The sequence below is a fragment of the Protopterus annectens genome, chromosome 2.part1 (genome assembly GCF_019279795.1).
Source record: "Protopterus annectens isolate FY-2018-M chromosome 2.part1, PAN1.0, whole genome shotgun sequence".
Taxonomy (NCBI): Eukaryota; Metazoa; Chordata; order Ceratodontiformes; family Protopteridae; genus Protopterus; species Protopterus annectens.
This window is the reverse complement of record NC_056729.1, coordinates 344,031,512-344,044,044: the sequence shown is the minus strand read 5'-3', so window position 1 is coordinate 344,044,044 and position 12,533 is coordinate 344,031,512. Positions and strand designations below refer to the sequence as shown.

General features: G+C 39.3%; 1 protein-coding gene across 3 annotated transcripts in view; it reads right to left on the bottom strand.

The window, feature by feature from the left end:
* CCDC149 (coiled-coil domain containing 149) overlaps nucleotides 1–12,533 on the bottom strand; it is a 1,547,151-nt gene that overhangs the window by 456,684 nt on the left and 1,077,934 nt on the right. The window contains exon 11 of one of the 3 annotated variants that reach the window (XM_044062178.1): nucleotides 9,398–9,430. The exons of the other annotated variants lie outside the window; for them this stretch is intronic. Coding sequence (XP_043918113.1) covers nucleotides 9,398–9,430 — 33 coding nt within the window. The remainder of the gene's footprint in view (nucleotides 1–9,397; nucleotides 9,431–12,533) is intronic. 3 annotated transcript variants of the gene reach the window in all.

The following is a 12,533-nucleotide window of genomic DNA, read 5'->3' as shown; positions in this document are numbered from 1 at the left end:
ATTATATGCTCTTTCCCAGACAGGGTCCACACATGACCAGTTTCATCTTTCTTACTATCCTTCTCCTTTTGAAGGGCATAGAAAACTGGTCTCAGGAGAGGATGTACTGTTGGGTGTTCCTGGGTCAACTGAAGCATTTGCATTCTTCTGACGAAGTTAGTATATGTCCCTACTAAAATAGATGCTGAATCCTTTCCTTTTGGCCTAGAGCACACAACAGCGAGTGTTTCAAAAACTTCTGTTGACCCAACAACTGAAGTGGAAAATTCTAACTTGAGTGAGACATAACCATCATAAGGGAACTTCGTGTCACTTAGTCCCCATATCTCCAAATCTTCTAACTTTTCAAGTGGCAAATGCTTTAAGTATTTTTGGTAGATGTCTCTGTACAGAATGGTGATTTGTGCACCAGTATCCAACAGTGCTTTACTATATACTCCTATTTTTACTGACATGACAGGGGATGGTCCCAGTAGGCCATCGGGTAGTTTCTGTTTCCAGTGCTGTTCGGTAGTCAGCATGTGGTTCAGGTACCACTGGTTGACCTCACCATTTTAATGGATAAGACTCTTGCTTAGTAATGCTTTGCGGTCTCAGATGCTGAGATTTTGGCTGAGATGGCTTTCCAATTCAGTTATTCACTTCAGATAAGCTAGAAGTGTGCATAGTAGGTAGTTTCTCTCCGTTATTACAAGGGTTTGTGTAGAAAGGAGATCCAGGATGCTGTCTCTTGATGTTAGATTTTATGGAGCTCTTTGTAACTGGGCACTCAGCTGGCTCCTTCACTGAGGCCCTTTGAACTTTCTGTGCATTGTACTAGCCAATAACAGTTTGCTCCCTTTTTCAAATTCTCTGTATTAGAACATTGTTGCTTTATATGCCCTGCATCCCCACAGTGAAAACAAAATCCAGTAGGAAATCTGAACATTGGCTGATTCGATTCTTCCCAGAGTCCTTTCATGGAGGTTTTAGCTGCTGTATTCCTCCCTTCAGTTAAAGTTACCACGGCTTTCTACAATTCTGTAACTGTCTTTGTGACTTGAGCTATAGCATCGGTCAGGGAAGACACCTGCATCTGCAACTGTGACACCTCTACATTGCGGACACTCTGGGTCATGACTCCTGTTTGAGTAGCGAGCATGGCTACAGGCTCCTGCTGGTGTTCATTCACTGTTTTAGTTGCTGTTGAATACTGAGATTTGGCTTCCAACAGGGCTTCCTCTTCCCTCACCTCTTTAACCAACTGAGAATAAGTTAGGAGTCTCTTCCCTATTTCTCATCCTCATTTTCTACAAAATGGGGTCCATAGCTTGAGCTCCCTGTAAAATTTGTCCGAACCATACTTGGTCAGCTACTTTCGGATCCACCCCCTTCTTTAGGATGATCTGATGGAGCACTTTATCTAATCATTTAATGTAATCAGATAGTTTCTAACCAACTTCTTGGTATGTATGTTCAAACTGATACAGTAGGTCAGCAGCCCTCTCGGTCCTTCCAAACACATCCTGCAGTACTTCTAAATATCCCATGGCCATGCAATCTTGCTTACCCATCCTTAGGTTGCGTATGGTATCTGCAGTTAATCCCTTTAGACTTTCAGCTATCTGTTGCTTCTTCTGAGATTCTGGGATACCCACTCCTCTACAGCTTGTGAAGCCTGATCCATCCAGGATTCAAAATCTTCCTCTCCCTGAGGTGTGGGTCGTTTGCTAGAAAAGAAACGCAATTTGGGGTAGCCAAACCCAGGGAATGGCAGTGTAGGCTTTAAGCATTTTTCTACAATACTTCCCAAAGCATTAAAAACTCAAGGCCCTATAGTATTTATGGGCAGTGAAGCTGCAACTTCTGGTGTAAGGTTCTGACCTACTTGGATAGCTTCCACAGGTATGTTCTCTGTTGCTGAGGTAGTGCACTTCTCAGGCATTACAACACAGACTGCACTCTCACCTGAAATTTGTACACTCGAAGGTATGTGCTCATACACTAAAGGGATTTTCCATTCTAATAAGGCCAATGTACTCTGCTCGGTAGGGTCCACAGTGCTGTCTAATAAAAATCCACACCCTACAACTGGTAAGGATCCTGTGACTTGATGTATTTGCATATCAGTCCATGTGACCCCTGGCAATACCAGAACTAAGCAATGCTCTGACTGAGCATTGTGCAGTTTGCACCACATAGTGGCTACTTCTTGGTTCATGTTTCTGCTAGATTTGCTTTCCACACGTACAGGTGAATAGGGTGGAGTCCAAGGCAGTACAGGCAATCCCAGATGAGCCCCCAAATGTAGTGCACGCGCAGATGTAGCTGAAGTAGATATGGGTTCCTTCCTACCTGACTCTGGTGACAACCCTATAGGCCCAGCACACCAAAATGGCAACAATGACAGATTTTATTCTAAGTGACACATCTAATTTAAAAGACAATAGCACAACCACAAACAAATTATTTCAACAGTGCACCAGTCAGCAATAAGGCAAGGTGAGATACGCATGTAATGAAAACATACATTCACCCTCTTCCCCAGAACTCACCAGTAAAAGGTCTTGACATTCAAACATGCACAAAGAAGGCAATATTAATGAGCAGTAAAGCTTTAAAATGCAGCAATATAAACATGGCAAAAATGCAGTGTCATTAAGCAATAAAAGAGTTATAATACAACAATACAGATATGAGAAAATGCAATGTCACTGAGCAGCAAAATTCTTGAAGGCAGCAGTTCTAACACGAGTAAAATGCAATGTCATTAAGTAATGAAGGTTTATAATGCAACAATACAAATATGAGAAAATGCAATGTCATTGAGCAGTACTAACCTCCTCAACCCCCTTGATCAATTCTAAAAAGACCAACTATGAAACCTTCTATTATGCTCTGTTCACCGGCCAGTGACTACTTACAGTCTTGCTGCCGGCATGATGAGGCCCAAGTTGGAGTCATATGGATCCCAGTTATTTGTAATCCATAAAGCATTTGGGGGGGGTCCACAATCTTATAAAAATATAAAATGATGGCCAAAGCCTCTCACCACTCTGTCGAGAATATCCTATTGACCAGGCACTGTGGTTCCTCTGATGAGAGGAGAAGAAAAATCACCTGCCAGAACTTTGGTAATCATCTATGGCTTCTCTGTATTAGGCCCAAAGGGACTCCTTTTCTTGCTGAATCATATACAAGCGTGGAACTACTGGTTTCAGACTTCTTACATGATTCCACAAAATACCATCACCCAGGATTCCAGCAAAAGACAGACACAATCTGCTACTTCACTTCCCTGTCCCAAAGCACTAGAAAATAGAATCCAATCATGCTGCAAGGCCCTTTTTCCCTTCAGCTGCCTGTTTCAGTTTTCCCTCCTTCAAGCTAGTCTCACAGTCTCCTCTTTCACTTTCGCAATTGTCTTTTATACTCCTGAAAATAGCTCCACTTTGTGGTGTAATGAAAAACTACAGTCTATTACTTCTACAATGAAAAACAGTGGGAGCTACACACCTATAACAAGATAGCAAGACTCGCAGCCAGTAATAGCTACAAATTCCATCACTGTATATCCCTGAAAAACTTAAGATGGACTGAGCTCCCCTCACATGCTTCAAATATCACAACTACAAATTGCAAACAGCATTCTAAATAGCCCCAACTTCTGCCCTGCCCTTACATCTATACTTACACCCTACACACCCAGTCGTGACCTCAGAAGCACACAACAAAACCTTCTGCAAGTAACCAAGCCAAACACAAATATTGGAAACATACTTTACAGTCATTCAATTGTATACTCATGGAACGAACTTCCATTGTCCCTTCGCTCCACTACCAAAAGTGATGAATTCAAAAAGCAACTAAGAATTCATTTCCAACATGCACGGATATGTACTTGTTAGGAAATTACGTAATTAACTTTTCTTCTCTCAATTAACATATCTGCCTGGTATCTACTTAAACTGTCTACATATATTACTCTCTCTGCAATTAGTACCTATGCTATTAAATGCATTTTTGTACTATGCCATGATGTTACTCTGATTTTTTTATATATATTAGGCATTGATACATTCCTTGTAAATAACTTAATGCTAATCAAATATCTCAAATATACTGTTACTGCATTCTCAACATACTGTACTTTGCAATGTATATATTCATATTGTATATTTCTCTCTTTTTTGTACAGAGAAGTATCTTACAACTTTAATTCTTAGGTTTTTCTTATTTTTTAATTACTTTCCTGGAGCTTTTCTCCTCGGGTCTCTACTGACAAAGGGCTCTCTGGGCTAAGTCGGACTAACTTGGTTAACAAATGTAAAAATAAAACAAAAATAAATAAATAATATATTGAAAAGGACTTCTGGAATGAGAGGAAGAGGAGTGAAGGCATAAAGAAACATCCCCTTCCAGGAAAAACACAGGGTGTCCACCTTCCAGACCAGAGGACATGGGGCTCTGGCACAAAAAAGAGGAAGTTATCTGTTCAGAGAGGAGGCAAACAGATCTACTTGAGGAGTACCACACTTGTGCACAATGCCCAGAAATACATCCCACTGTGGGATTCTGATATGGACCTGCTGAAATAATCTGCCATAATGTTCTGACCTGAGAGAAAATAAACTGCCTGAAGTATCACTGGATAGTTATCTCCCACACTTGAAGCACTAACCTGCACAGGAGACAACATCTTGTCCCTCCTTGCTTTTTGACATACCACATCACTGTGGTAGTCTGTCAGTACCTTAAGAGGTTCTGGAATGAAAACAGGATGAAATGCCTGAACAGCCAACAGAAGACTCTCATCTCTCTGACACCGATGAGGTCTTTCCTTTGTTGGGGTGACCAGAGGCCCAGCACTTTTAGACAGCCAAAGGAAGCACACCATCCCACGTCGGAAGCATCTGTGAACAGTTTCTGAGTGGGGAGTGGAGGCTGAAAGGAAACCCTGGATTGAGGGACAACTGCAGAATCCACCTCTGAATGTCCAACTTGAGACATGGAAAAAAGAGGGACTATGAAATCTAGATGGTGAGAGAGTGCTGTATCCAAAATGATTTCAGAAACCACTAAAGCTTTCTCATATGGAGTATGACCACCAATGATTGGCCAGAAGCACACAGGAATTAACTTATTTGATGTTCAAACAACTCTTTGCAATCAGCCAGAAATGTGTACTGGCAGTATCCCTACTAAAACAGCAGCGGCAAACTGAGGATGCCTCCATTTTTCCAAATCATTTGTTTTCTCTGCCTATACGGTTGTTACTCTAGTACAAAAGTGATCGACACCACCCCAACAGGATCTCCTAAACAAGGTTACTGCACTCTTTTGAGTCTGTGGAAAGAGTGTAAGGCACTTACTTGACTCACTGACAATGTCCACAGCTTCTAATACAATTTTGCTCCAGCATTAGCTCAGGTTCTTCTGTAGATTTCTGTACTGTTTTCTTCTAAATGTCCACTGTGTGGCCCATGAACTGACAAGTTTATTTGGCGAAATAACAGAGTCCATTCCTAATTTTAGATACTGCATTTTCTGACGTCACACTGTTTTAGCATTTGTGCTTTGCGGTTATGTTTTCTGAAACTTACACTTTCTGGATATGTACAACGGTATGTACTGCTATGCTACCAGGGTAGGAAGAGATAAATCTAAATAATAGAGACAGAGATCAAAATGACTGGCCATCACGCCTAAAAGTGAAATAGTGCAAATTGGATAATCCTGTATTATACATCTAAATGACACTCATTATTTAGCATGTAATAGCGTGTAAGAAGAATGATATGTGTGAAAGAAACATATACATGTACACATGGACAAACATACACATACACATGTATAAAGCATGAGAATTCAGTGGTTAAGGATTCTGACTCACAGCTCTGGCAGCCTCAACAGTTCAGTCTTGACATTTGTTCACTGTGTAGAGCTTGAATGCAGTGTGTTTCTGCATGGATTTTCTCTGGTTGTAGCAACCCCCCCAAAAAAGTAATGCTGTTTGACTACTTACTTTAAACTGTCTTTATACCCTGCATTTACCTTGACTGCTGTGGCTGCTCACTTACCTGAGTAACAAGTAATACATTTAGGAACAGCCAGTGCCAATTTCCTATTTGTTGTTTGGACATCCAAAATATTTAAATAATATTACACATGTATTCTTATTATTCCACAGTGGTATTTTTATTACTCTTTTCATGTATTTTAGTACATCCTACTGTATGAAATATGCTTTAACTGGTACACAGCTATTACAAAGTTTAATAGCATCTAATATTAAGTGTTAACCATTAACAGCAAATGAGATGCAATTTCCTTGCATGCTTAACTTTTTAACATTAGCATTCTGTTCTTTAATATATGAACAAAACAGTGTAAGAAACCTCTCTGTGTGGAAGATTTTCAATCCATATACATCTAGTTAATCACTGTATATTAATCAGATCAGATAATGGTGTAGAAGTAGTGAATTTAAACTTGTCCTAAGTCAAATAAATAATAACAAATACATAATTTGAAATACTGTACAGAATTACTAAGTATTCAAAAGTAATCCAAGCAGGGTAGGCAGTCTGTTTCCAGTCGAAAATCCTTTATTAAGTACACAGTTAAGAGTGAAAGGATACCACAGATATTACTTGCTTTTTTTTCTTTAATATATGCATGTATGTGTATTTTTTTTAGCACAACCTAACCAATTAATCTGCCCTGTACCTGAAGTAGATTCATGACACTGGCATTATGTCTGTACCTGAAGTAGATTCATGACACTGGCATTAGACCTTAACCTTTCATATCCAATCAGACTATACCAGTGACCAGAGGTGCTCCCTCATGAAACTTGGTAGAAAAATGTCATCACTCAGTTAAGCAGGTGCACTTGAGACAGCAGGCCCTGCAAACACACAAATTTCTTATCGCAATTTTCTGCCCTTTAGGAAGGGGGATGTGGAGGATGTAATGACATCTAGTGCTTGCTTGCCAAGTGTCACACACTGTCTCTTGGGTGATGTAAGAATGGAGGAAGGTTGCAGCTCAGTGAACAGTCCTTCTCAACTGTCACTCATCTAATAACATGCCCACTCTTGATCATGCATCACTGATTATATGTCACTAAAACATTACACAAATTGCTGCTAAAGCTTTAGCTTTTTATGTCAAATATTAGCTGGCTAAACTCCCTTGCATTTGGAATTACCAACCCACAGGTTCTGAAACACTCTGTGTTCGGGTGCAAGGCAATGCTTTGAATCAAAACTATTCTGTTTTATTTTTGGGAACTCTTAAGCTACATCTTGTCTTAACAGAAAAGTACTCTGGTACCCAGGGCAATCAATTTAAAACTGTCTTTCAGTATGAATTTTTATGTTAGTGCCAAACTGCCTTACTAGACAGGGTTGTCTAAATAGGAAGTATAGGTTACTGAAGCTCATCAGTTTTGCATGTATCACTTCAGTATTCATTGTCTCACAGTAACAAACTAGCACACCTATAACTACTATGTAAGCTCTCTCTAAATATTATATGCTCATAATCTGCACACATTTACATGCCTTATAAACATACCTCTCAAATGTACAGATTTTCACAGAATGTCCAGATTTTTGCCTCATATTTTTGGTCTGTTCTCATAAAATTGTGGTTTACTGACAAACATGGGCAACTCATTGAGGAAGAAAGTCAGAAAATAATGACAAACATTTGAGTTTCAAGCTTCATACTCTTCAGAAAATTTATGTTAATGCAAAACCTGTTATTCTATCAATTTCCTAAGTTTGTAAGAGCAATATCTAAAAATTGTCCCTATTTTTTGGCCTTTGTCCCCCTATTACTTATGGCTTTGTCCAGATTTCTTGCTCTAAGAGGTTGACAGGTATGGTTATAAATATACACAAGAATATTTTAGCGTTTTAACATTTGGCCTTATTCACAAATAACCCTTTTTTTTCTAGTTTCCTCTTCCTAAGCTGCGCAACAAACTGCATACCTGTAAACACATATGATGGAGGAATGATGCAAACACGTATACCCAGGTAAAGCAAATATAAATCAGATGGTGTATTTGTGGTCAGAGCTTGACAAAATGGAATGAGTTTACTTACACTACTGGCATGGCAGGATTGTAAAAGACACCGTTGCAAGAATGCTGCTATATACTGATCAAAAGCCACAAAGCTGCTGCAAGCAGTATAAGAAATAAAAGCAAAATACAGAATGTGTTGCATTTTCTAACTTCTTTAGATGGACATTCATATACATTAGGGCAATGCATTTATCACAACTGCTGGTAAACCATCCGTGAGTTTTTATATGACTTCATTAGCATAGGTCAGTGCCTGCAGGGATCAATTACAAAAGGAAAAAGAACAAACTAATACAACTGCAGTCCCAAATGCTTGCTGATTTCTGAAAACAACTACTACACAGGTCAGTCCCAAGCATCACATTAGTTAGAAAAACCTGCTTTTTCTCAAGTTTTAGTATAGAAAGCATACTGAAAATCATCAAGATGACAGCAAGTAATCCAAAATAAGTTTAATTAAAGCGCTTTTCGTTTGCTCTAGTATGCAAACTTCCTCAGAATTCTGAGGAAGTTTGCATACTAGAGCAAATGAAAAGCGCTTTAATTAAACTTATTTTGGATTACTTGCTGTCATCTTGGTGGTTGCTGCTGGTTTAGTTTACTGAACATTTTTGTCAATTGAGAAGTACGTGGGGTGCCTGTTGGTCTGGCTCATTTTGGTATTTTACAGTGGCTTTTGTGTTTATTTCCTTGGTATGGATACTGAAAATCATGAAAACACCTGACACACTCACAGATGCTAGTGGCGTTCAAATGTCCAGTCATAAAAGTATGGTACGACAGAAATAAACATCACCCTGTCAAGATAATGTGTTTGTAAACACCAGCACATTAAACTTCTGTCAAATTTAATTTAATTTTTTCATGCACAACTTGTGCCAACAGAATGTAAACCATTTTGGATCACTATATACTTTACTAAAGCCTCAAGCAGGTTTCCTATTACTTCTTGCTACTATGTGAAAATGCAGTAAGACTGACACAGTGATGTTACACTTTAAATGTCTTAATGGTACCTACGATGAAGGACGATAAGTTATTTACTCAGTGGTGTAGGAGTAAAGAAAAAATAAAATATGCTTCATAAAATGTTTTCCCAAAAAGACACAGTTGTTGGAGACTTCAGAAATGCTACAATCAGAAGTTGCATAGCTCTTCATATCAAATACTTGCTGTTGACCCCCAACCCCTGCCCCAATCCACTAAAAGCCAGTCAAGTGCCCAGGAAACTTCTAGATAAACTTATTTTCATTAACTGACAATGATCCTTTACAACAACTGCAAATCAAAAAACACAGAATACAAAGAAAAGAAACCTACTGCCATATCCTATTGAGATATTGTAGCTCAAGCCTTTATGCAGCAGTGGGGGGAAAAAGAAAAAAAAACAATTACTGCAGTTACAGATGATTAAGAGGAACATGCTGGAAGTGCTTATCTGGCAATATGAAAACTGGTTTAAAACATCGGAAGCCATACAGCAAATAATATACCTACAAATAAACAAGAATGCAAAACAATATTTATAATTCCTGGCTTCAAGCAAACTGAACTCTCCTAGAAAAACTGACAACAGTGATACTCTGGACAATCCGTCTTTCATCAGTATGTTCTGAACTGGGATTAGCATGTAATTGATAAAATTCAAGCAAAAATAAAGTCTCTCCCTGTCTTTAAGAGATGCACCAGTCTATAAACTCTTAGCACACTGATGTCTGCTCTAACTAGCAAGTCGGTTTCAAACTAGATAGTGCTCCACATCAGCACTCATTGTACAAACAACAGATCCTGTAATCCTTTCCCTAAAATGATCTACACAAAATACTAGTTATTTTAATTTCTTAACAAACAGAACATATTCAGTCAAGGCAAGTTCTGAAGTCCAGTGGTCCAAGGGCTTAGTCTTTCTTCAGTATTTTAGACTAAAAATTTCCTCTTCTCTCGACTGAGCAGGTTTTGCAATACTGGGCTAACTCAATATTTTGGTAATGTGGACTCCTGCCCATAATGCAGGATGGCATAAAACACTTCTACTAACACTATCAAAAGTGGGTCTTTAGGAAATCAAGTTATTTTAGTTGGTATAATGTAAAAAAAAAGAACTGAAGTCACACACAGAACAATTACAGATGGTTCAGAAACCACCACAAAGAAGGATTTCTAATATCAGCTTCGCATGACAATTGCACAAGGCAATACACTTGGTGTACGTTTTTCTACTAGTTGCACAAATGTTAGGCTTCAAACACTTTCACAGACTTTAAGCTACTGTACTTAAGATTATCATACATATTACCATTGCACAAACATTTTTACTGTTTTGTTTATATTTGTAATACCTTTGTATCTCGAAAAAGGCCTCTGGGTAAAGTCATCAAAACATTCATTCCCCAAAAATACTGAAATGGAAGGCAAAACTGCAGCATAATATAATAATAATAACTACAATACCACTTAAAAAACAAACACAAATGAATAGTGTTTTCATCCAATACCATAAAGACTTCATCAGATAAAACAATAAAATCTCCACTGAAATTTAAATAGTGCAAAGTACAATTGTAAAAAATCTTACCATAACAGTAGATGCCCTTCTCTTCACTATTGCAGTATTCTTCACCTAGGGGATTTCCTGCCAAGGACTCCGTCCAATACACCAAAGCCTTTAAGTCCTACAGGTGTCATATTGTCACACATATGCGCCCAATGCAAGGCACAGGGCATAAAGGTGGCATACTGATACAAACATTCAGAACTGAAAAAGGAACAGAATACCCTCAGGGACAAAGGAGAACATATTCATCCAGAAGGAAAAAGGAAGAAGGACCCCCTCAGACAGGACAGCAACAAAAACACATGGCAGAAACTAGCACAGAGGGGAAGGAGGGAGGGACCGAATATTGCAACAGTGAACAGAAGGGCATATAGTGTTATGGTAAGGTTTTACACAACTGTAGTATGTCCTTCCATATCACTGTTGTATTATTCATCTAAGGGAGAGTGCAAGAGCTTAAGATGAAGCCTTGGAGGAAGAGGAAGGTACAGAATAGTTCTCTACAAACCCATGCAGGACAGCCCTGGCAAAGCATGCCCTGGCCCTGGAAATAACATCCGACGTGTAATGTTTAGTGAAAGTGTGAACAGAGGACGAAGTAACAGTCTCAAGGATGGAACTGGTATCCAAACCCTTGAAAAAGGCACCAGAGGAAGCAACCATCCTAGTAGAATGTGCCTTTACAGAAGAGGAAAGACAACTGCCATGAAATGAATAACAGAAGGAAATGGCCTTAGAAATCCAGGAGAAGATGGTTTGCTTAGAAATACCCAAACCCAAAGTCCTAGGACGAAACAAAACACAAAGCTGCTCAGATTTGTGAATAACATTCTCACTGGTAGACTGGATAGAAGGAAAAAAGGGAGGAAGCTGAACAGAATGATTAAGGGATAACGCATTGACCACCTTGGGAATAAAAGAAGGATTACTATGCAGAGATACCCTGTCTCTATGAAAAACTAAAAAAGGAGGAACAGCCATGACAGCCTGAAGTTCAGACATATTCTTGGCAGACGTAAGAGCCATAAGAAGAACAGTCTTCCAAGTACAATGTTATAAGGAAGATGAAAAAGCAGGCTCAAAAAGAGCCTAGGTCAATTTTTCAAGTACAAAAATGAGGTCCAAGAAGGTAGAATAGACTTCCTGTGAGGTCTGATATGAAAGATGCCTTTAAGAAGTTGCTTGACCTCAAAATTTAGAGGCCAAAAGAGGATTCAAGGACAGATGAGCAGAAACTGCTGACAGTTTAGCCTTAAGTGAAGACTATACCAACCCCACACAGAGCAGATCACATAAATAAGAGAGAACCAGAGATACCTCCACTGATAAGGGATCTTGATGGCATGAGAGGCACTAGACAGAAAATCTTTTTCAACTGGACATATACAATTTTCTGGAAGTGGACTTCCTGGCCTCTTGCAGAGCTCAGAGCATGTCCTCATAAAAGAGGTGCGTAAAAGGGATCAAAACCCTATCACCCACAGTGTAATTTGAAGAGTGGACAGGTGAGAATGGACAAGAGATCCCTTTTGTCTTGTGTATGAAGATTCATCCGGTGAGGTAACTTGTGGAAACTGCCCCAGCCAAGTGATAAAGAAGGGGGAACCAATGCTGCGGCCGAAAGAGAGTCATCCGCAAGATTTTGGGAAGAGTCTTGCCTGATCTTGTGCAGAACTTGTGGCAACAGAGGAAGGGGGAGGGGGCACACACAGAAACATTCCCCTGTAAGGAAATGGCAGGGCATCCACTTCCCAAGTCAGAGGACTTGGGACTCTGGATCAGAACAGAGAAAACTGTCTGTTCAGAGGGGAGGTGAAAAGATCTACATGAGGAATACGCCACTAATGGATGATTTCCAGGAACACATCTCTATGAAGCATCAATTTGTGAGCTGGTGTTCTA